The sequence below is a fragment of the Scleropages formosus genome, chromosome 12 (assembly GCF_900964775.1).
Source record: "Scleropages formosus chromosome 12, fSclFor1.1, whole genome shotgun sequence".
Taxonomy (NCBI): domain Eukaryota; kingdom Metazoa; phylum Chordata; class Actinopteri; order Osteoglossiformes; family Osteoglossidae; genus Scleropages; species Scleropages formosus.
In genome coordinates, this window is record NC_041817.1 from 12,892,354 (window position 1) to 12,915,087 (window position 22,734).

At 41.6% G+C, this 22,734-nt stretch overlaps 1 protein-coding gene across 3 annotated transcripts in view; it reads left to right on the forward strand.

Moving 5' to 3' along the window:
• Positions 1-19,817, forward strand: part of LOC108937426 (syntaxin-binding protein 5-like) — a 103,692-nt gene extending 83,875 nt beyond the window's left edge. For 2 of the 3 annotated variants that reach the window (XM_029256995.1, XM_029256996.1), the window contains 8 exons: positions 3,451-3,555; positions 8,605-8,781; positions 14,393-14,632; positions 16,078-16,435; positions 17,100-17,265; positions 18,670-18,781; positions 19,015-19,235; positions 19,329-19,817. In XM_029256995.1, the coding sequence (XP_029112828.1) occupies positions 3,451-3,555; positions 8,605-8,781; positions 14,393-14,632; positions 16,078-16,435; positions 17,100-17,265; positions 18,670-18,781; positions 19,015-19,235; positions 19,329-19,370 (1,421 nt within the window). In that variant the 3' untranslated portion in view covers positions 19,371-19,817. The remainder of the gene's footprint in view (positions 1-3,450; positions 3,556-8,604; positions 8,782-14,392; positions 14,633-16,077; positions 16,436-17,099; positions 17,266-18,669; positions 18,782-19,014; positions 19,236-19,328) is intronic. The other variant, XM_029256997.1, reaches the window with a different exon arrangement.
• Positions 19,818-22,734: the final 2,917 nt, after the last annotated feature.

Genomic DNA, 22,734 nt, shown 5'->3' on the forward strand with positions numbered 1-22,734 from the left:
CAGCTTAACATAGCCTCCAGTTTATCCTTACAGAAGAAATCCTGTGTCTTGTGTAATAATCTCAGAGCTGAGCTGCTGCTGGCATTATGGGTTTGTGGCATTGTGTGTGACATCTCTTTTCATGAGGCACTCTCAGATGAGGGATCAGATACAAAATTGAATTATTTGCTTGAGGTTCAGTCATGGTGAACTACTAATACATGACACCTAAGTTCAGTCAACATCATAATTCTAACTTTTTTATGGTGTATGTGTTTTCCTTCGAATGTGAATCTTAGACTACTCCAGATTGAGCACCTTTTCAATGCATCTTTGCAATATTCTGATGCATCTGAGTAACCCAGTAAGAGTCTTGGCTGGAAGAGCTGTTGACACATAGCTGCAGACACCCATGGAAGGTATCAAGACTGCACTGGGGCTGTAGGGCTCGAGGGGAGATAACCGAAGGAGAGGAAGCAAGGAAGTGAGAAGACCTGTGAAAGGAGACTGACAGTGGCACACTCTGCATGTGCCTTCGAGAGAGATGTAGCATCTCGGACACACAAGGGAACACTGAAAGATCTGAAAGGTCAGACAGATACTTCACAGCTGAGCCTTGCAGCTCCGCTCATGTCCAAGGAGGCCCCTGTTGCTTGAGCTGTGGCCATGCCAGAAACACTAAATCTGCAAAGGCACAGCACCACTAAGCTTTGCTCTCCCTGTGGATAACTCTGTGACTCTGGAGATAGGATCACGGACCAGTCTTTATCTGATGAGATAATCTGATTCTTTCCAAGGAAGACAAGAGTGAGACCTGTGAACATGTGTCTCGGGTCTTTGTCAAATTAATTTTTCTGATGAGAGTACAGTACCTGCTGCTCAGCGCAAGTGAAGGCATTTTTGATAAAAGAGTATTTGCAGTTGCTTAGATCCATTTACACCTCCCAGTGTCTAATGATCCTCGAATCCATCGGCTGGTGGTCAGCTAATACACAAGACCGGTTCCAAGCTCTTCTTCAGACTACAGAAGCAAGAAACCATTTGATGTGTGCAGGCTGCACATTTGTACCCAGGGTCAGCGGATGAGTACCGTACAATCCGGTGCTCTGAGTCAGTTAGAAACGCCGCTGGAATGAAGTGCACCAAATATTTCTATATTTGACAAGCAGTAGGTCTTTCTAAAATGTCGTTCTTGTTAAGCCTCACAAAGAGTCCAGCCACAAGGACATTTCATGGTGAATTCATTTTCTTCACATAAAAAATTTGAAGGTATATAATGAGGAAATTAAAAAAAAGATGCATAGATCTTTAAAGCAGCATATCAAAACATAATGTATGTTGTAGAAATATATGACTTAGAGCACCTGGGTTACTTTTTCACCTCGTTTGTGTGGTGGTGCTTCACTGGGGATCATTTCCATGTGTTTGTTGATATCGTTGATGAGTTGTTTGAGGCGTGTCTGTGCTTTGTTAGCCAACATCACGGGACAGTCTGTTATGCATTGCTCTCTTGGAGCTCTCCGAGCAGCTGGCAGCATCCTGCTGCTTGCTATGTTTCCCTGGCCTGGCCCTCACTGCCCTTCATTCGCACGCACCACAGACCGAATACTTTCAAGAGCCGACATCTCCAAGGCTATTTACATGTTCTCTGGGAGATACATAATGGGAAAAGGTGTGAACGAACAGGAGTTGGGTGTCAGGCAAAGGATGAGTAAGGTTTCCTCAGCTGGGGTTTGGAACGGAGTGTGTGGACCTGTCAATATACAATGATCTTTAGTAACTGATTGGAAATTAGAGTGTGATGTTTTAGATACATTGGTGGTGCTGTGGTGCAGTGGGTTGGACCAGGTTCTGCTCTCCGGTGGGTCTGGGGTTCGAGTCCCGCTTGGGGTGCCTTGTGACGGACTGGCGTCCCGTCCTGGGTGTGTCCCCTCCCCCTCTGGCCTTACGCCCTGTGTTGCTGGGTAGGCTCCGGTTCCCCGTGACCCCGTATGGGATGAGCGGTTCAGACGGTGTGTGTGTGTGTGTGTGTGTGTGTGTGTGTGTGTGTGTGTGTGTGTGTGTGTGTGTGTGTGTTTGTTTTAGATACACAATGTTCTGCAGAAACTGTTTGAAGAGGGGAATGCAGTACAGTAGGTATTCTATAGCTGGTCGTTAGAAGTGAAAGGGAACTACAGCTCATTCATTACATTTTTGGAGACTGGAGATGTCACAAGTGCTTCTGAGCTGGCCTCTCACAGCCTCTCTCTGCTGACTTTTGGTTGTGAACGACTTCTTACCACATCTAAGCTGTGCTGTAGACGGGATATGAGAACCACATCGGTGTACATTCTGAGGGATAGTACAGATGAGATGAGCTGGTGTTTGGCAGTGGTGCTTACAATGCCACTGGTCATTAGCGACCTGGTGGTCTGTGTCTCTGGCCAAGGGCCACATACTGCTCATTAACACAGCAATGTGGAATTGCTCACCTGCTTCAGAGTGGCTCTAATGAGGAGTCCAGCCCAATCACTCTGCATACCATTTGGCTGGCGGCTCATACCTGGCCCAGCTGTGCCGCTCTCCGTGCTCAGTTTGCTTGTGTGGTCCATTGTGCTCTTAGCCAGGCCAGTGGCTGGTTGTGCGGTGCTTCATATGAGCTGGCATACTCAAGCTGTCACCTTCAGGAGCAGTCATCATCAGGACTTTAGGGGCAATAAAAAGCTCTAAAGACCTCCTGCCCCCAGCTTTTTAAATCAATACTGCAGCTTTCTGTCACGTTTTTAAAAATGATCTCTGTCCAATGAGCATTCACGGTAAAGAGCATTGGGGCACGGTTGTCATACATTTTCCTTTGGTTCCCCGAAACCGATTACATACGGTTCCCTTTGGTACGTGACACTCGTAGCTGTGGTTTTTATATCTTTCTCTTGTCTGTCTCTGTGGTGGATCGGCTTCTCGAAAGGATGCACTCAGTGTAGACTTTTTCTCTCATTTTATCTGCGCTCATTTTAGCTTGTACTCTGGAAGACCATGTTCCTAGGTTTTACAGTTACATAAACTTGCTGTGTATTAATGTGATGTAAAAACAGCGTTTCTCTTTCCAGAAAAACCAGCTGGGAACAGTCGTGTTTGTGTTTGATGTGGAGGTGCTTCTGGAAAGCCACTTACCATAGCCAATTCCCATATTGTCATCTGTCCTCTAGTCTATCTTGAGTGGTCTCAGTTTCCACCTTGTGCTACCCAGTGTTCTGCCCCATATACCCTAACCTTCTTTCCCATCAGCCCTGAGTTCCCTGTGAACCCTTACTTTTTTCCCTGTATCTTCTGACCTCTTGACCTTTGATGTTCTGAACCTTGGCTGTCTGCCCTCCTTAAACACTGTGCCCTGTACGCTTTGTACATATGACCTTTTGCACCAGGCCCCCTGTCCTTTCACTCTATGAACCCTGACCTTCTGCCATGTGTTGTTCTGTTGGATTTTTGTTCCAGCTCCACACCCAGTCTCCTTTCATAGTGACCCACGCACCTTGCCTGAGACTGTGGCCAGTGTGAAGTCCAGCCACTACAGTCCAGTGTTGTACCTGCTGGACAGCGGTAAGCATACTACGTGTCACCGAGACCATAAGTATGTGGAGCTCAGGTGATGACATCATCTTGAAAGCCATTTGCAGCTGTCACTCATCGTTTCAGTCGTCCACTCAGATGGTGGTGAGATGGTGAACTCATCCCCTCCTTTGTTCAAGCGTTACCCTCCTAGAAGACAACTACGCTTACAAACTCCGTGTTTTGCAGATATTGGTGTGTTATTTGTTTGTTAACGAGATCTGGGGTCGGGCATGTTTTACAGGCTGGGATGAGTTATGTGTTACTGAGGTTTGTGTTTTTTGCGGAAGACAAATTTCAGGATGACAGTATGTTGGACTGCTGTTTATCTGATCTCCAGTTCTGTTTTCAAAGATGATTTGATGCACTCATTCAGTGTGCTTAATGACCTCTAACTGCTTCTCATGCTGTTTATATTTAACAGTGGCAAGTGTTCAGAGTTGATATTTAACACTGAACAGTCACCATTTAACTGCAGTTGGATGTATCTATTGTTTCTGTGATTTCATACTACTGGCTGCTTTGCCTCGATCAGACACATTTTTGTGCAATTCCGTTTGCAATTTGTGCAATGTGGCACGCTGTGCTACATTGTGTCAGACAACCAGAGCTGCAGACATCAGCCTTGAAACAAGCTGTAGTTCCATGGATGATGCCCATGTTCAATTCTCATTCAATTCTGGAAAGGTATTTTGAATTTCACCCACTAGAGGTTTATACTAATAACCACTTTTAGTTGTAAGTGCAGATATGTGGCAGGAATTTAACTTTTAATGAGGTCATTTTGTAGAAAAGATGGTGTTTCGCATGCGCAGACTGATATTAACTGTTTCTGACATTTTCATTTATGGACGTGCTGTTTGAATGGTATTTTCCTTTTTGGATTTCATTGGGGAGAAACATTTTGCTTCTGAAACCCTGGTAACCCCTTTGTTAAACTGAAATTCCGGTGATGAGTTCACAACCCCTATCAGTCACTCATTGGTCATGAGGCTTGACGCTGCTCGATGTCAAGTATGGATTAGTGAGTAAGTGTGTTAGGACTGTTCCTGCTCCTGCTTCTGTCCTAGTGGAGAGCACCACCCACTGGAAGTGTGCAGCACAGAATGTTCTGGTTGTGAGGGTGACACAGAAATACTCATGTTATCCCATCCATGCACGGGCACACTCATTAGTACCCGAGATTAGTGTGGAGCACTAACAAACACACGCGCTCGCATAGTTACATTAATTTAGTCCTACCAAAACAAAGTAAAAGCTGCCACCACCTCTACATGGCTTGAAATTATTGGATTTTTACTTGGTTTTCTCTTTCATAAACAGCATTGAAATGTGGCTCAATATTGTTATATTCTGCCCATACCTAGGAATAATGTGCTGTAAATGGATCATTCAAAGTTTCTTTACATTTTTGCAGTGCTTCATGGATAGTATATGTTTATTGTACCCTACTTTATATGTTTGTAGTCAGTATTGAACATTTTGAATGTCTCAATTTCTGATAAAAGTTTTCCTTTCAACCAAAAGATGAATGGTATATTAATGCTTACGAGCAGGGAATAGAGCTAGGAATGGGGTTAGGATGGTTTTTAGCCTCACTGAACACCAGTGCTTACATGAGCCTTCCCACTTGCCTGCCTTGTCATATGTGCACTCTGTCCACGCTCGTGAACATCAATCAGCAGTGTCATGTGTGCACAAAATCTGCTTATTATGGACACCATCTATCTGTGCTGCTATTTTTATGGGCTGGTTAATACTTCTGTTCTCCTGTAGCTTATCCTTTGTGAAAATTAACTCCAACTTTCTTTCCTACTTTTTTATTTCAGTTAAGGGACCAGGCAGAAAGTTAAGTCTGCCAACTGATCTTAAGACTGATCTTGGTACGGTAGGCGAAAGCAAGCAGCCAATTTTCATTTCATTTCATTTTTTTCTCTGTTAGTTCCAAAATAGATCAGTTCATACAAGCTTAGCTGACATCTTGTAACATCTTTATTTTTTACTGCACAAGTTATAAAGAATTCATAGCACTCTCAGATTGTTGCTGCAGTTCTTTCGTATTGCATGATCATTAGAAGTTTAAGGATATCTCCAGTAGACACACCCCATCTTGGTTCATGCCCTGAATCTCCGCATCCACATGTTACACCGTCATTGCACCTGACTTTCTTTTCACTTGGTGGTGACACCCACTTTCTTTCATTATTCAGCTTCTTTTTCATGTATCTCCTGGATCTACTGTTCTGTGTTTTTTCAAATGTGTAAATGAATAACCAAGATCAGGAATCGGGGTTTAAACTTATAAATTATAATTACAAGTTAGAGTTGATGGCTTGTATAGTACAATTTACATTAAGTAGCTTGTATGTTACATTATAAAGAATTTAAAGAATACAGATTGGAGTACAGAAATTCTAGTTTAAAATTTTCATACTATACAATTCGGGGGGTTTAGAACACAGTATACCATTTATTCTGGAATATGCAGCTTGCAGTTAACATCTATACTTTACCTGGTGTAAGGTACAATTTGTGGTGCTGTTCAGTTTACACTGTTTGGTATTTTCCCTGTGGTACAGTCAACACAGTACACAATGGACTCTTTAGTACAGAGTTCACAGTTTAAACAATGTTGTATTTACAGTCCTGTTGAAATTTAGTAGCTTACTCATGTATACATACAGTTCTTACAGTATTCACTAAGAAAACCTTCTTATGGAGATCAGTTCCCTCTGTTAGTGCTTTTCCTTAAACATATTTAGCAATTATTGTCATAAAAGTTGAACCAAATGTTGATAAAGATTTCCTTCTTCTGTGACACTTTTAACAGCTCTGTGAAGTCTGTGGAGGTATGAATGCCATGGTTTGACTAATTCCTTGGAAGGATGTTTTGTGGCTATGTGGTATGCATCAGCATAGCAATGACGAAAGATATGTTCCTGACAGAAACATTAAGAAAGCAGAGAAATTTCTGGTTGACTGAATGTAATCTTTCAGATTTCTCTGTTTTCAGACTGTTCAAAGTTCCTTTAACTGTGTTCACAAATTGGTTGTCCAGTTGTATTATTTGTAACCTTAGAGCATGAGAAGAAGGCAGAGTTGCTGCCTGGGAGATACTGTGCCTTGCATAAGTATTCAAACCCCTTGCAAGTTACCACCATTTACTGGATTTCAAAAGATACATACACATAATCTTCAAATAAGTATTTTTATTGTAAACCTAAATGTTCTGTTTATTTTCAAGCTAAAGTAAAGAATTTTTCAAGAGATTTAAAAAAAAAAAAAAAAAAAAAACTAAAAAAGCTGCTTGCATATGTATTCAAACCCTATGCGTTAATATTTAGTAGAACCTCCTTTTGCTGCAGTAACAGCCTCTTGGGATAAATCTGAACCATATTTGCCCTCTGCTCAGGAGTGATTTTGTCCCCTCCTTCCTGGCAGATTTTCTGCAGATCATTCAGGTTGGATGGATGGTGCTTCTGGACTGCAATTTTCAAAAAGTGGCACAGATTCTCAGTAGGGTTGAGATCAGGACATTGACTACACCATTGTAGGGCATTCACTTTTTAGTTTTTGAGCCACACCAGTGTTACCTTGGCCTTGTACTGGAGATCTTTATCTTGCTAAAAGGCTTACATTCTCCAAGCCTCTCTTTCAGAGCTGACTGGAACAAGTTCTCTTCCAGTATTTCCATGTAGGCTATTTAGTTCCACTCGTTCTTCCATTAATCTTAACAGGATTCCCAGTCTCTGCAGAGTAAATACACCTCCACAACATTATGTTACCACCACCATACTTCGCTGTAGGGATGGATGCTTTTTGAGGCATGGGCAGTGTTAGGATTGGGCCACACATAGCGCTTTAAATTTTGCCTGAAATGTTCTTTTTCGATTTCATTTGACCACAACACCTTTTCCCACATCCTACCTGTATCCCTTTTGCATTTTGGCAAACTCCAGATGTACCTTTTTGAGGATATTCTTGAATAATGGCCCTTTTCTTTCCACCCTCCCAAATAGGCTAGTGTTATGGAGAGCTCTTGACATCGTGGACTAATGCACACGTACCCCAACTTTAGCATCTGTCTTCTGCAGTTCTGTCAAATTGATAGCTGAGATGTTCATCTCTTCCCTTAGAAATTTGCATTTTACTTGAATACTTTAATACTTTTGTAAGGCACTGTATTCTGAACATCCTTCTCTGACTTGCCAGAGCAGCTCCTTTCAAGTCGACAGAGGTTCTGTTGAAAAGTACTCAGTCTGAGGTTTGAGTGACCTGGCAATCTGCTGTCACTATAGGCTTGCTATTCCTTCCTGCAAACAGATGAAAGTGCAGAGATTCCCTCTGAGAAGGAAAGGGCTGATTAATTAACATTAGCTTGGCAAGGCATGCTTTGTTGTTGTGGGAAAATGAGATCGGAAACATAATAAAAAATACAAGAGTCTCTGAATGCCTATGTGGGGTGAGTTCTAATTAATATCTTACAAAAAAAAAAATGCATCACAAAATAAATAACTTTAATACAAACCATGAAAAGAAATATAGCACTGCATTTGTTTAATAAATTACTGCACATAAATTAATTGGACAACATTTTTTTTACAGTAAATGAGGTAAAAACATTTAAAATTGAACTGAAAAATTCAAATTTAAAATTCTAAATGCTGGTGAACATGAAGTCTGAAAATTATTTCAAATCAGCTTATACTAATGCACCAAATGCAAGAATCTGGACGATAGAATGCTATTTATTGCTATAATTTTAAATTCAATACACTTTATAAGATAATAAAGTGACACTGTATGAAGTCTAATTCTGCACTTCTCTTTCTTTCAATATTATTGTTTAGTCTGAGTGTTTGCTGAACTGTTGCATCTAATTTTTCCCAGGCTCTTATTACACTTCCACAGTGTTTTCTCTGGAAAAATGTTTCCATTCTCCATGCTACTGTTCTTTGCCAGCAGACAGTGTTGTTTGTTTTGGCTAAAGTCTTCTGGTAGCATTCTGCGTTGATGCTCCTTGTGTTGCCATGGTTGCAGATCATGTGAATGGCCACTGCACCAGTCCCACCTCCCAGCACTGTGCCACAGGAAGGTCCCGTGTGCCCGGACCAGAAGGGACCAGGCTGAGCCGTCGAGGGCCTGGCCGACCACCCTTCCGAAAGGCTCAGTCAGCTGCCTGCATGGAGATCTCCCTACCTGTGTCTCACTCAGAAGGTGTGTGCCTCAGAAGGTTCTGTAGGCTTTCACTGTTCCGTAATGTAGCTATACATTTTTGTGTGCATTCATTGTCAAAGTGACTTTGTATGTGTGTTTTGTCTATTTGTGGGTGTATTCCTCCGTGTGTGTACACTCAGCCTTTCTATAATTGGGTCCCTTGCAATGAAAGACTGTTACTGTGGCTCTATTTTTTCAGAGGAGAGGGTTACTATTCAGTACAAGGGCATTTTTACCCATTGCAATGTTTGGAACAGAGATTTACAGCTCCACTCTTGTATCTCAAACCAAACAGTTCTTGTCCCTCAGTGCTGTCAATGTGGTTATTTTCTGGCTAAGTATAGTGTACAGTGCTGCTTGAAAGCAGATGAAGATCTTGTGTCCGTTACTTTTCCCACAACATCGTTATTTAATGAGAAGCAGTTTTTCTCATCTGAAATAACAGCTGTTATTACCAATTCCATGTGTTGGTTTAGAGTAAATCAAGTGTCTAGTAGAGAAACGGAAGTAGTGCAATTTCAAAAATAAGTGAACCCAAAGTTGAGCTACACCAGTATTGCCTTGGCCTTGTCCTTGGGATCTGGGCTCCTGTGTTTTAACATCAGTGCTGATTGTATGTACTTCCTCCTTCCTCTCTACCACAATGACAATCTAAATCAGTCACAACCAGTAATTAAGGTAGTTCATGAAGGAAATGGTGGATTCTGTTATTCTGTATAGGGAATTAGTGTAGATAGTGGATTCTATAAATATGGGCACTATTTTCTATTGGTTTAGCTGACACTCTTCTCCCTTCTTGGGTTTATATGTTGTCTGTGTGTGTATGCTGTATTTGTGTGCATGTGTAGTGTGTACATCACTGTGTTTGTATATGCAATGCCTTGCAGGTGCCTATGCTTGTTTGCAGGTGTACCTCTTCACTTCTCTCTGTGGCAGACATTCTGTATTTTATTTTTTATTTAACCGTTTTGCTCTCATCAAAGGTATTCTTGAGATTTCTCAGTGTGTACATAAAAGATTTTATATATGCTGTTATGAGAGTATTTTAATTACTCAGTTTTGATTCCTTTCTTCAGCACATAAAACAAATCTCTGGATTTCACACCCCTTTCCCCAGTTAATGCAAGATTAAACTACTATGGATAAAAGTGTGAGCAGTGAGCAGCATAATAATAATACTAATGTGGAAGAAGTCTACTGTATGGAGAGTCTATTGTGGAAAAATTAATTTGCTGCCAGTGTTGCTTGTGTCGGTGCAATATTTTCTCCATTTCAGAGTTCAAAAATGGCCTGTTATATCAGGACTGGTTTGATATTTAATGATTATGCTGCTTTAGCAGACAATGACTGAAAACCCTGTCATTTTAGAATAGCAAGTGCTGCCTTATCTGAGAAAATTACGTGATACAGTCACTTCAGAATTCCTGGCCATAGTCTGTTACTAACATATACTTTCTGACAGCCTTGGTTCACTGAAAGTGTACTCTTAGGTATGGATGCTGGAAGTTGCATCAGCTTATATAAGAAACATGATGTCTTGGCTTTCAGTCTTTTTTAACACTCATTGAACTAGTTTTAAGCCATTAGAAGTTCCTAAGTCTGCTGTACAGTACAGAAGATGAGTACTTTAACCATCATTCAGTGTAACCTCATGCTGAGCAACACCAACACTAATCATCAGCCCTGGGTACTCAAGGTTCCTGTTGACCACTGTCTGTGAAAACTCACATGGCGGTTTTGTCCTTCTGTCAAGAAAATGATTAGTGCCAAGTAAAGCATTGCCTGTCTGGAACAATGACTTCCAGGAAATGGCAGAAGAGCTCTGGGCTGCCAGTCTTCTGCTTCCTCATGTGAATGCGTATGAATGTAATGCTATCTGGGAGTCAAGACCTTTGTGTAACCTTTCTGTCTTTTTCTTTTCCTATGAATTTTGAATCCCTTGGCTATAGAGTGCTTTCAAGGGTTGGATTCATTTATGACATCAGAACAATGAAATGCCCTAAAAATTGGATATTAGTTCAGAGCAATCAAGGAGACATTATTAAGCTTGTCTCAGTGGGGAGTGCTGAGTATGTGTTCCTCATATATGAAGTGCACTTATTGGTTTACCTGGCATCCATTTAACCACTTGATGCGGTGTGTGCATTTTTCCATTCTTTATGGAAGAATTTGGGAATGCATAGTTGTCACTTTTTTCTTTATAGGTCAATGAGTCTGTCAGGACTTGTGCATATGCATCATTTGCATTTACAATGATACATTACAGCAGTATTTTTTATCACTGTATTTAGTATGCCATACATTTATACATTTTATAGTGAAATGAGTGCAGTAAAATAAGCCTGAGCACAAAAATGCAGCAAAGCAGATCGCTGCAGGAGTGCTGCTGTAGCCAGTGCACATTTCAGACTTCAGACTTCTTTGGAGTTTTGGGGAGTGAGGGCAATGGGTAATGTCGTGCTTAAAACTGTTGTCTTGCAGACTGAAGGTCCCTGGTTTGAATCCTGCTCTGTTGTAACACTCTTTATCATGGTACTTACCCCAAATTAAAAGAGGAAGACCTAGGGGACAGCTGGTTGCATAGTGGTGAGTGCTACTGCCTTTGGACCTAAAAGTTGCAGGTTTGATCCCCCACCTCTGGCTGTAGTACCCTTGAGCAAGATACTTACCTTAAAAATTGCTCCAGTAGAAATAACCCAGCTGTACCAAGGGGTAAATAAGTGTAGATAGACTACCATTGTAAGTTGCTGTGAAGGAAGGTGTTGGACAAATGCAAATTATAGCACTGTAAGATGCTAACTCACCACTGTCTGTTGCCTTCAACAAAGGTGTCAGCTTCATAAAAAATTAATAGCACATGTGGGCCATCATTTGCAAGCATTTCGAGACACTGATATGTGCTGGTACGACAGGAATTCTGGAGAAATGTGTAGAAATTTCTCTATGTGTTAGCCAGTATGGAGACATGTGTAGGCACTCTCATTTGAGTCAGGGTGTTAATGGGTTTTCTGACTAATTCACTTGTTTTTTTTTTTTGGTTAGCACATACCTTAACTGTGAGAACTTCCACACCCACATGTTATTTCCAGAGATGCAGGATGTTTTTTTACCCCAGCTAAACTCTTCAAATAGCCACATTTGAAGCTGTTTTGCTTTATGAAGCAAAAATAACCTGAAGGGAATAGAGAAATTATTCAGTTCACTGACTGTGGAGCGCAGCAATGAAGAGTCAGAGGACAGCCACAAAACTGGACTCTGCAGACCTGTTGGTTAGGGAGTCTTTTACTGTACTGAACAAGCCCTGCTACAGGGAGCCGCAGTACCGTGGTGCAGATGGCAGATACTGTAGAATGGTAGCAAGTGATCAGTCTTGAGCCACTCCTCCTTGACTACACACCTGACCATAATGGCAAGTAAAATCACTGTTGATGTGGAGGAGACCAATAGGAGGAGCACCCTGTGGTTCTGTTGAGTTATGGACCAAGGCAGATTCTCAGAAGCTCATCTAAAATATATGTTCAGTGATGTTCAGTTATGGTGTTAAATTACAATGCAGACTAGTTAATATCATAACCATGCATGACTGTAGATGCATTTTCCTAGGTTTCATAGAGACGGAAGGGAATGCAACCCCCCCCATTAGAGGACATAGACTCAGACTTTTCTCAGGTCCCAGAAGCCATTATTCTTGCTGAGAATTGGCAAGGTGATACAAAGGTTCCTCCCTACCATTACTGGGTGTCAGCATGTGCTGCTGCTGGCTGTTTGCTCCTCTCTCCAGCAGCAGGTGACAAACGTAATTAAAGGTCAGATTTCAGCAGGTGGAAGTGGATCCCTATGAAGAGGGAATGAAAGAGAGCAAAGGGGCAGGTAGACAGTGCAGGCATCTTTCCCTGCCTATTTTTTTTTCAGGGCACGATCGTGTTTAGACATTGTGAACAACCCAAGTTCAGCCAGTACGGAGGTCTCAAAAGCCATTCTGTAAAACTGGTTCATAATGAAGTTACAGCAGTTATTGGCTGAAAGTGAATTTCCTTGACTGGGGCATGGAGCATTGCCCCTTGTGGGGGTTCAGCCAACTATGGCAGTGCAACACCCCACTAGCATGGTGACTCGCATCCTGGCTCAGTTCTTATTTAGTCCATGGTGCCTCTGCATTCAATGGCCTCACCTCTTATATCTCCCTGTGAGGTAGTGGGCTATGCCTTGCAGCAAGCCATGCTCCTCAACTAGCGACCTCTCCTCTGTTCTCCTTCCTTGTGGAATTGAAGGCTACGGTCCACAGCTTAGCCTGTTCCTCATTTAGCTGTGTCTCATCCTTCCCTTTCCTTCTTTTGTATGGGGCTGCTGCCTCCTCTTTCCTTACCTGTGGGACAGTGTGCTACGACTCACTGCTTACCGTGCTCCCTCTTTCCTATGGGGCAGTGGACTGTGCCTTGCGGCCTACCATGCTCCTCATTGAACAGCCTCTCCTTTCTCCTTCCCTGTGGGGCAGTGGGCTATGCCTCACGGCGAGCCATGCTGCAGCAGCTGCATGGAGTCAGTATGTACTCACATGATGAGCACCACACCACCGCATACTCCTGGAGTGAACGAGGTAAGGGGTGCAGCACACGGCTGCCGATTTCCCCCAGTAGCTGGCCCTTCGTCTGTTGCTGTCGTCTGGCGATGTCCACAGTTACACTTTGTTCCTGTTCCTTGTTGGCCTTACCCAGGCCCACCGTGTATGTATGCCACAAAGCAGCCTGTAGTTTACTTGTACATACATGTACACAGAAAGCTTCCAGCATGTGTATATGAATGTTTGTAATTCACTATTAAAATATATAGTTACACTATATCTTTTTGTGTTGTCATGTGCTTTTTCCCTGAGCACCTTGGTTGATATTAAGGAGGTTGTGGAGTATTGTGTACCATCACCGAGTGTGGCATTGTTGTCTTGTCACTGACTGCTGTTATAAAGAAGTAAACGTTGAGGCATATAAATTATATTTTTTCACATGGGTGCTACCACTGGCACAGCTATCCTGCCTGATACATTTACCCCTTTTTGACACTGTTATCCCTCCTGATGTGGTCCATATATTTGCACTTTAGACAAGTAATTCAACACAAAAAGCAAATTATGTTCTGGGACAAGTGTTTCACAAGCCTTCTGTGGAAAAAAATATGGGAAACAGGAGAAATATCAGACAGAAAAAGAATAGGCTTGGTACAAGAGGGATGTAAAATACATCTGAGGGCGATCAAAGATAGGTACCTGGTATGAATGATATGCAACTGTTAAGCAGTTTAAATGGATTATGGATTGAACTGATATATATCATAATTTGTGTGACAAATCAATTTTTTACCATTTTATTAAGTAAAAAAAATAGCAGAAAATAAATTTATATTATTAGGTTTTTCTCCGTTTATAAATGTTGTAATTTTTTTAGTTAATTTTATATAGCATTGCAGTTTTTTAGCTTTTGGTTGGGTTTTAGTCAAGTTATTAAAATGCCCGTGTTTCTGCTGTTTTCCATGTGTTACACGATTGCTGTCTGGTCCTGGCCCTGGCCCCATCCTGGTCCCATTCCTGGCCCCACTCCATACGTTGGGTGGCCTGTAGAAAGCCGGGAAAGCTCCTTCAGCCGCTCGCGAAGCTCCAGCATCTCCAGCATGGATCGTGATATGAAAGAAGTTATCACCGCACTGCACTTCATGGAGTCATTCGCCCGGAAAACAGATAGCGTGGCAGTGCCCTGCCTGTGGGTTGGTACCAGCCTTGGTGCAGTGCTTATCATTGCCCTGTCTGTGCCTGTGGGCACAGAGGAGCGCCAGGAGGGACCCGTGATAGTGTCTCCAAGTGGTGAGTTGGTCATCGAAACAAGAGTGCTTGTTTGTGTGCTGTTTCTCATTATATGAATGTCTTTTCAACACTTGCATTATCAGAAGAAGTGCACAGTGGAGTAAATCTCCCGGAAAGTTTTGTATTAAGGTGTGGATGTCTGCTCCCCATTTAAATGCTGTCAATAGGTTAAGGTGACCACATTTAATAAATGAACAAAGTATTTTTCAGCCATTTATACAACAAAATTCAACAGAAATTTACATTTTCCTGGGGTGGAAAAAGTGAGTACATGTTCACTTACATTTATGATTAACTGATTATAATTTGCTTATTGTGCTCCAAAGCAGGTGGAAATGATTTCCTGGTTAACAGAGTAGCTTTGAGAGCCCAGGTTTATACCAACCAACATCTGCAGCCGCTTGTCCTGAGCAGGGTTGTGGTGAGCTGCAGCCTGTCTGGCAGTGTGGGGCCAGGGGGGGACGGGGACGGTCCACTACAGGGCACCCCAAGAAGGGTTTGAACCCTAGACCAACCACACAGCATGCAGTGGCCAGGCCCTCCGTGCTACCGTGCACCTCCCAGGTTCATACAAAGATGGTGAATTTCCTTTTGAAGCAACTATCTTGATTATAGGTAATGCATCATGCAAAGGTCAGAAGAGCTGCCAGAGGATCTAAAAAGAATAGTTGATTCCCACATGTCTCTGAAAAAATACAAAACCATTTCAAAGGAGGTGCTACTTCATTAGTCTTTGTGAACAACAACTTTCAAATGGAAAAAAATCCAAGACATGAGCACTAAATGAAGAGCAGGCTATCCGACCAAATTCAATGTACTGAAAGATGCTTCAAGAAGTCTCTGTGAAAGTTAGGTTGCATTCCAAGATTCTGTGGGTAGCAGTGTGCATAAGATAAAAATCATAAGGAGACTGAACACACTTGGCCTTTATCTGAGCTCAGGAAGAAAGAAGCATCTGCTCTGAAAAGAGAACACAAAAGCATATCTGAGTTTTCTGGTGATTACTTGGGTTTAGAGTACGGTCTCTTGAACATTATGCTCTGGACAGATGAGTCAAAACATGACTCTCAACAGAGCAATGATTCAAAACTCAAGCAAATCCATAATTCAATGGCTCAAAAAGCAGAAATAGTGACTGCTGGAGTGGTTAGGTCAAAATCTGGATTAAAATACAAATTGAATGTTTTTGGATGACTTAATGTTGAAAAGAACTGAATGGAACCAAATTTACCATCCTAAATGCATGAACTTCGTTTTTGGCTTTGATACGACATTAAAACCAAATACTGACATATAACATCAACAAAAATGCTGAAGAATGGAAAAAAAAATATTTATGCACTGGTATACATTAACTGGCATATGATCACCAAAGGTGCAAACTATTTATTTGAAGTAACACGTAAGAATACTGGATACAGGGCTAATATGTTTATGTTTTCCAGGTACTGTGTTGATGCTGAAGGGCTCCGTTCTAAGGTTTTCCTCTCTGGACCTCGGGGGCAACCTAATACCCAGTCCTTATGGTATATGGCGGGACCCTCATTCCCACGAGGACCCTGATCGCAGACGCAAGTTGGGCCACTTCTCACACTCATCCTCACAGGAGGCGTGCAGTGAAGGCCACCTTGCTGTGGTATGCTCGGAGAAGCAAGCCAAGGTCTTCCTCATGCCAGCACAGACCTGCCTCTATGCCCACAGCATCACTGAATCGTCTTTTGTCCTCCGTGCTGATGTGGTGTCTGTCTGCAACAGTGTCTGCCTTGCCTGTTTCTGTGCCAATGGGCACATCATGACCCTCAGGTAACTAGATCTCTCAAAAATTTCTCCCCTTTATCCCATCGTCAATCTCTCCAGATACCTCATACTTTGCCCCTTCCTCTTGACCCCAAAATATCCCTCTCCATCTTTTCTTGAACTCAACCTCTGTGTAGGATCCCTTCCATAGGATAGGATACAATAATACTTTATTAATCCATACAGGGAAATTCACACATGGAATATATTTTGTGCCAGAAGATTTATACCTTATGTAAGGGTAAGGGCAGGTGGTGTGGAACCAGGGAGTCCAGCTTGGTGCCAATAAAAAACAGATAATCAGACTGTACATGGCTGCCAGAAGGATGACTGAAATCACATTTGTTTTCATTTGTTTATTTCAGAGGATCTGCCGCACAAGACTGAATGTTTTCTTTGTGCTGTAGAAGGGTTTTAGAACGTGAAAGTAAGGTGAAAGGCAGCGGTAGTTGCATGTAGTTCGAACTCAAGCTGTCCTGTGAGTCTCACTGCTGAAGACCCCGCAACTGATTCCTAATGAGGTTTCTCAGCAACATTAGAAGAGCTGCAGAGAATGTACTCGATGCATTTCATATATCATAAAGCACATGAATTTTTTTCACACGGGTACTGCCACCGACACAGCTATCCAGCCAGACTGACACATGTACCCATTTTAACACTGTCGCAGCTTGCCCAGCCTGAGGCCGCTCCTGGATATTAACTACTTACCGCTGACGGACACACGCATTGCTCGGACATTCTGCTTTGCCAGTGGGGGTCAGGCGCTTTACCTGAGCTCCCCTACTGAGATCCAGCGCATAACCTACAGCCAGGAGATGTGTGACAACCTGCAGGTTTGTGGCAACCAAGACTGCATATCTGCATGTAACATATCACTGTACATCAAAATTAACACATAGTGCATCCCTGTTATCTGTTCTTTCTCATTAGAATGATTCATCAATCACTGCAATTTGCAGTGCAGTTCTCCAGTAGCTCTCAGGTCTTCAGTCATGTGAATACACTGACTGCTCAGCTTACAAACACAACTGGGACTGGAAATCTGTTAGTAGAGCTATCTGCTTAAAAATCACTTTCCAACTCAAAGTCACTTTAACCACAGCAACATTTATGGGTTAGTTTAACAGGTAAACCTTACTGTATGTGCCACAGAGGGTCTATAGTTTTCAATTAACTGCTCTGGGTTGCTAGTGTGCTAGAGGTCTATAAACCCAACACCCTGCTTGTAATCTGAACACTATGCAACTCTTTCCAAAAAAACTAAAAAAACTAACATGATGAGCCATTTTACAAGAAGAAGCTCTTTTAAGGAACAGACTGTGTTACTATGGTTCCATCTGCTGACGGTTTTTTGCTGCAAAAGATATTCAGCTTCTCCAGATCCATGACTCCGTCTATCTTTTCAAAAAGTCTTCAGTCTTTGTCAAAGAGTTTCAGTGCCTGGAGGTGTGTTTTGTGACTTTTGTCTCAACGACTTCATTTCATTTCCAATATCTGCCCTTCTTTAGTGTGTCTGAATATTCCAATATATTTTCTTCATGAAGACAAAGACAATAGTGCACTGCAGGAGTGTTTTTGGAAGTGAGAAATGGCCTCAAATAATAGTTGTGCATCTTAATAAACGACATTTTATGACCATCAAAGGTAATTGAACTTGAATGGAACTTGAAGTCATGCCTGCAGTTTACCTGTAAAGGTACAATAAAATATTCATGCCACAAGGAAATTGTGCACACAGACAGGTATTGAATTAGAGTGTTAGTGTGGAAGCCTGATTTTGCTCATTTCCTTGTTAAAGGTATGTTTATACGCATAACAAATCAGAGTCAAGGTAAGTGGGACATAGAAATATTGGACCATGATAGTCTAGACCATTATAGACTTATACAGTAATTTTGTTCTAGGTGCTTAAAAACACTTGCAGGTATGTTTAGCTGAACTGTAAAGATCTGCAAGTGTATCAGTTGGAATAGATTGTTCCTCCCTCAAGCATACTTTCAGACATCATTTCAGTCCCCGGTGTACATGTCTGAGCCTTTGTGTGTATAAATAGTTTGTATCCACTTGTAATATTTCTTGAAACCATATATTTGGAAGTAGCCCTTTCCATTGTGTTACACTGCTCATGTGGCTGTGTTCTGTGCCGTGCTGTCATGTTGCTGGTGTGCACCATGACTGCTGGTGTGCCATGCTTTGTCCTGACTGCAGCTGCCCAGCTCTGTGTCTCTGATCTGCAGGACCTGCTAGGGGAGCTGTTCACTCCAGTGGAGACCCCTGAAGCACAGAATCGTGGCTTCCTCAAAGGATTCTTTGGGGGTAGCACCCAGACCTTTGACAGAGAAGAGCTTTGTAAGTGGGGCTTTTTCCCTTTTTTGGAATCACCTGACTGCAAGTGTGTGACACCTTAACCACCTGGCTTTAGAGCTCAAAATGCCCTGGCGAAACCCATAAAAACATCACAGAAACCCATTTAAATCCACATAAACAGAAAATCAAGCACTGACCATCATCTGAATCCAAAGAGAATGCACTGTATATACCCATGAAACCACAGACACGTTTAAGGATGCTTTTTCTTCTAGTTGGGGAGGCTGCTGCAGGGAAAGCATCTCGCAGCTTGGCCCAGCACATCCCTGGCCAGGCAGGAATGGAGGGTATGAAGCTAGCGGCAGGGGGTGTGGTGGGGGAGCTGGCCCGGGCCCGCGTAGCGCTGGATGAAAGGGGGCAGAGACTCGGGGAATTGGAGGAGCGCACTGCCCTCATGATGTCCAGTGCTGAGACCTTCTCAAAACATGCCCATGAGGTACAGTGTGAGGGGTCTGTTAGTGTGATGGGGGTATATTGAGCAGCAGGTTGGGCGATGCATGTTCATGCTGCATCTCCTTCTACTTTACAGCTGATGCTGAAGTGCAAAGACAAGAAGTGGTACCAGTTCTAAAGCTGGACTGCTGAAGTGAACGCCTGCTCCATACAACCATGGGACATGTGGGGCCTCTGTGCTATGGACTTAGGATGTTGGCTTTTGTGCTCTGCAGGAGAGAGAGAGAGAGAGAGAGAGAGAGAGAGAGAGAGAGAGACAGGACTGATTACGTGCCAGAAACGACTTGGTGTGTGGTTACTGGTTGGTTGGGAATTAGGAGATGACCTGTCTGGTGCTGCACACTGTGCTCAGGTGAATTCTGGGTTTTACTGCCCACAGTGGACCGCAGTGGTGCAGTTGCAGGGCAGCAGTCCTTATTATGTGCCGCTCCAAAGACATAGACAAAGACATAGACAAAACAAAGCTGAATGCACGAACTGACCGGGAGAGTAAGAACACATCAAACTGCCAAAATAAAATGAGCATGTGACCTACAACGAAACAGAAAATAATAATCTGCCTATCCTGAAACCTTTTTTTTTTTTTTTTTTTTGAGGAACTGAAAATAAAAATTATTTAAGACATGCAGAATATACACATTGCTAAAAAGGCCAAACTCTTGCAGGTCTGTTTTTTAAAATCTGTTTGCACAAACTCTTTTAAAATACTGGTATTTTACCTTTAATAAATATTAAAACAACTATTCATTCTTCAGCCACATGATTTTTACCTGTACACAGTAAAAATCCATTTTTTTTTTCAAGAGAGTGTCAAGATATGGTACATACTGGTAAGATACATTTTCAGATCAGCCATTCTCTTCTTTTGCGCTGCATTTAATTTTAGTCACATTTTCCCTTATGTTTCCGTGCTGTTTCTACAGATTTAAAGCGCATCACCCTTGCATTTTCACATCGTTTCAGTTTTGATACAGAAACATTTCTCCAAATTATACAAAATCTCAGAATGGTGTTTAATGTACCACGTGTATGTTGTAGAAGTTTACAGGGACAAACCTGTGAATCGTGTTACTGTTTACATATGCGATGTCAAGTACCGGTTGTCGAAGGGTTAGTACCAAATGAGAAACAGGCCATGGTCTGAGCTGTAACTAGCTCATGCTGTCAGACAAGCCCTTTTTATGTGGATAGATCACCTAACCATCAAGTACAGCCTCTCTTGTTGCGATCCTCTGCTTTGTGTCACTTTCCCTTTAATTAGTGAGTAACTTTTAACACCTATATACTTGTTTGTCTTAAATTCTGCTGTCTCTGCCACATGGGATTGCTGAAATAGCTTGTTCCATTGAAACAAGTTCAAAGACCAATGAGTCTGTATGCCAGAACCAGCAGCAAAGAAATTTCTTTACAATAACGATCTATGGTTTTTTACGAAAAGATACTGATAATGCTCTTTTACTTACTGAAATTGGATGTAGGCAAAATTAAAACCATTTTACAAAATAGAAGACAAAAGCTGGTTAGGTACTGTAGAAGGTACCACGAAATATATAATCAATTCGTATGCTAGGAGTAATAAGGGGGGATGTGTGTTCTCCCAATATGTATGTAACCCTGTGTATTAAGTTTTCTTACTAATATTTTTGGGATATTCAATACATGGCAAGTTGTTGCAGCACTTAATGGATATGAATATAACAAAAACAGTTCAATATGAAAATAATGTCTCAACATTTTGATGGATCTTATAATTTTGTGGTGCACATGTACATGTGACAAATGAAAATTTTTTATTTTGCATTTTGAATTTCTGTGAACTTATGGTTTTACGTTGCACTGGTTCTGTGTTAACTAGCCCCAAACCGTGTCATAGCGGCAAACATCATTTAAATTGTTGTACAGAGAATGTCTATGGAATGTGTATATGTTAATAAAGTTATTAGTGCATAATGCCAAAACTACTGACCTGAGTGAAATAGTCGGGGATTCACATTTAGAAAAAAAATGCTGATTTCAGATTACACATGTAAAACTGGGAACAAAGTGTACTAATTCATGAGAGAATGCTTCTCCTTTAAGCTCCATGACGCCGGATGTTGTCATGTTTGGTTACACAACAGGTCTAGCCTGGACATGAAATAAATCAGGAAAAAAGTGCCAGGGCAGTGAGCATCCCCACTGAATTCTTCCAGTGCTATGATAACATGAGACGACAGTACCCATTAATTAATTTATTTCCTGTAAACTTGGAGACATCCTTGTCTTTGGGGTAGACTCTGTGTCTCTTAGTCTGTTCAGTCTCTTTCACATCTGTTCCATGTACTCTTTATGAACAATTAATGTACAAAACAGGAAAAAAAAAAAATCCCCTGGCTGTGTGTTTTTTTAAAATCTGAAAAAATTAAGTCTTATTTTTCAGTTCCAATCCACACACTGTAAAAGAAATATGAAATTTAAGAGTAATGGCGGTTCAGAGACAGTTGTGGTTCTTAAAAAAGTATCACTCATATTTATTATTGTGTTATTGAAAACATTTGTGTTAAACATATCAGTGTAGCTTTAATAGCTAAAAATATAATAAGGACAGGGTGTTTTGTTGGTATGTTTTAAGTTTTGATATAAAATGTGCAATATAAGATACAGTTATATCGATATTCTGTAACTGTTGTAACTTTTTATCAACAGTCCTGTATGGAATAACTTTGAAATGGTCTATTTAAAACTGTAGCTTTGTTTTCAACTTAAACTGGTTTTTATCTGAATTGGAGGAGAGGGGTTGTCTTGTCCAACTGAATTCCGAAACCTTCTGTCCTTGGTGGTATTATCATAGTGTAATAACATGATACAGTAGAACTGAAAATCCGCTTAGCAAGTCAAAGTGAAATAAAAACTGACTGTTGGAAAAACTAGAGGCTCTGTGTCATAAATGTTATATAATGTAAGGACAAAACTGAAGGATCATTACTAAGCTCTATTTATGTAATAGCTTTGATCAAGATGACTTATAATGTTAGATAATCAACCTTACATTGATTTACCCAAGTATAGAACAGGGTGTCTTTACTGAATTAGCTCAGGGTACTGATCAAGGTACAACAGCCAATTACAAGACCACAGATGCAGGCAGGGCATTAAATTCTTCCCTGTCTACAGTCATTATTAGACTACAGTATTGTTTTAGCTCACACCCAAGGGACAGGATCTAGGCTGAGCTCGTGGCCAGATTGCGAAATTGCAGTAGGCCTACTGGGACCCGCGTGCGGCACGTACCTAAACACGAGCAGCCTGTAGAAATAAAGCTTTCTTTGAACCAAACAGTTTACCACGGTAAATCATATATGTAAGAAAATGAAACTTAAAAAGGAACATCTGTTTCAAGCCCTTTCTTTCATTGTTAGTTTAGTGGTGGTGAGGTGTTTCCGCAGGAACTGCTTTCGCAAAAGGTCTTCTGGAGAGAGGAACTGTGTGTGTGTGTATGTGTG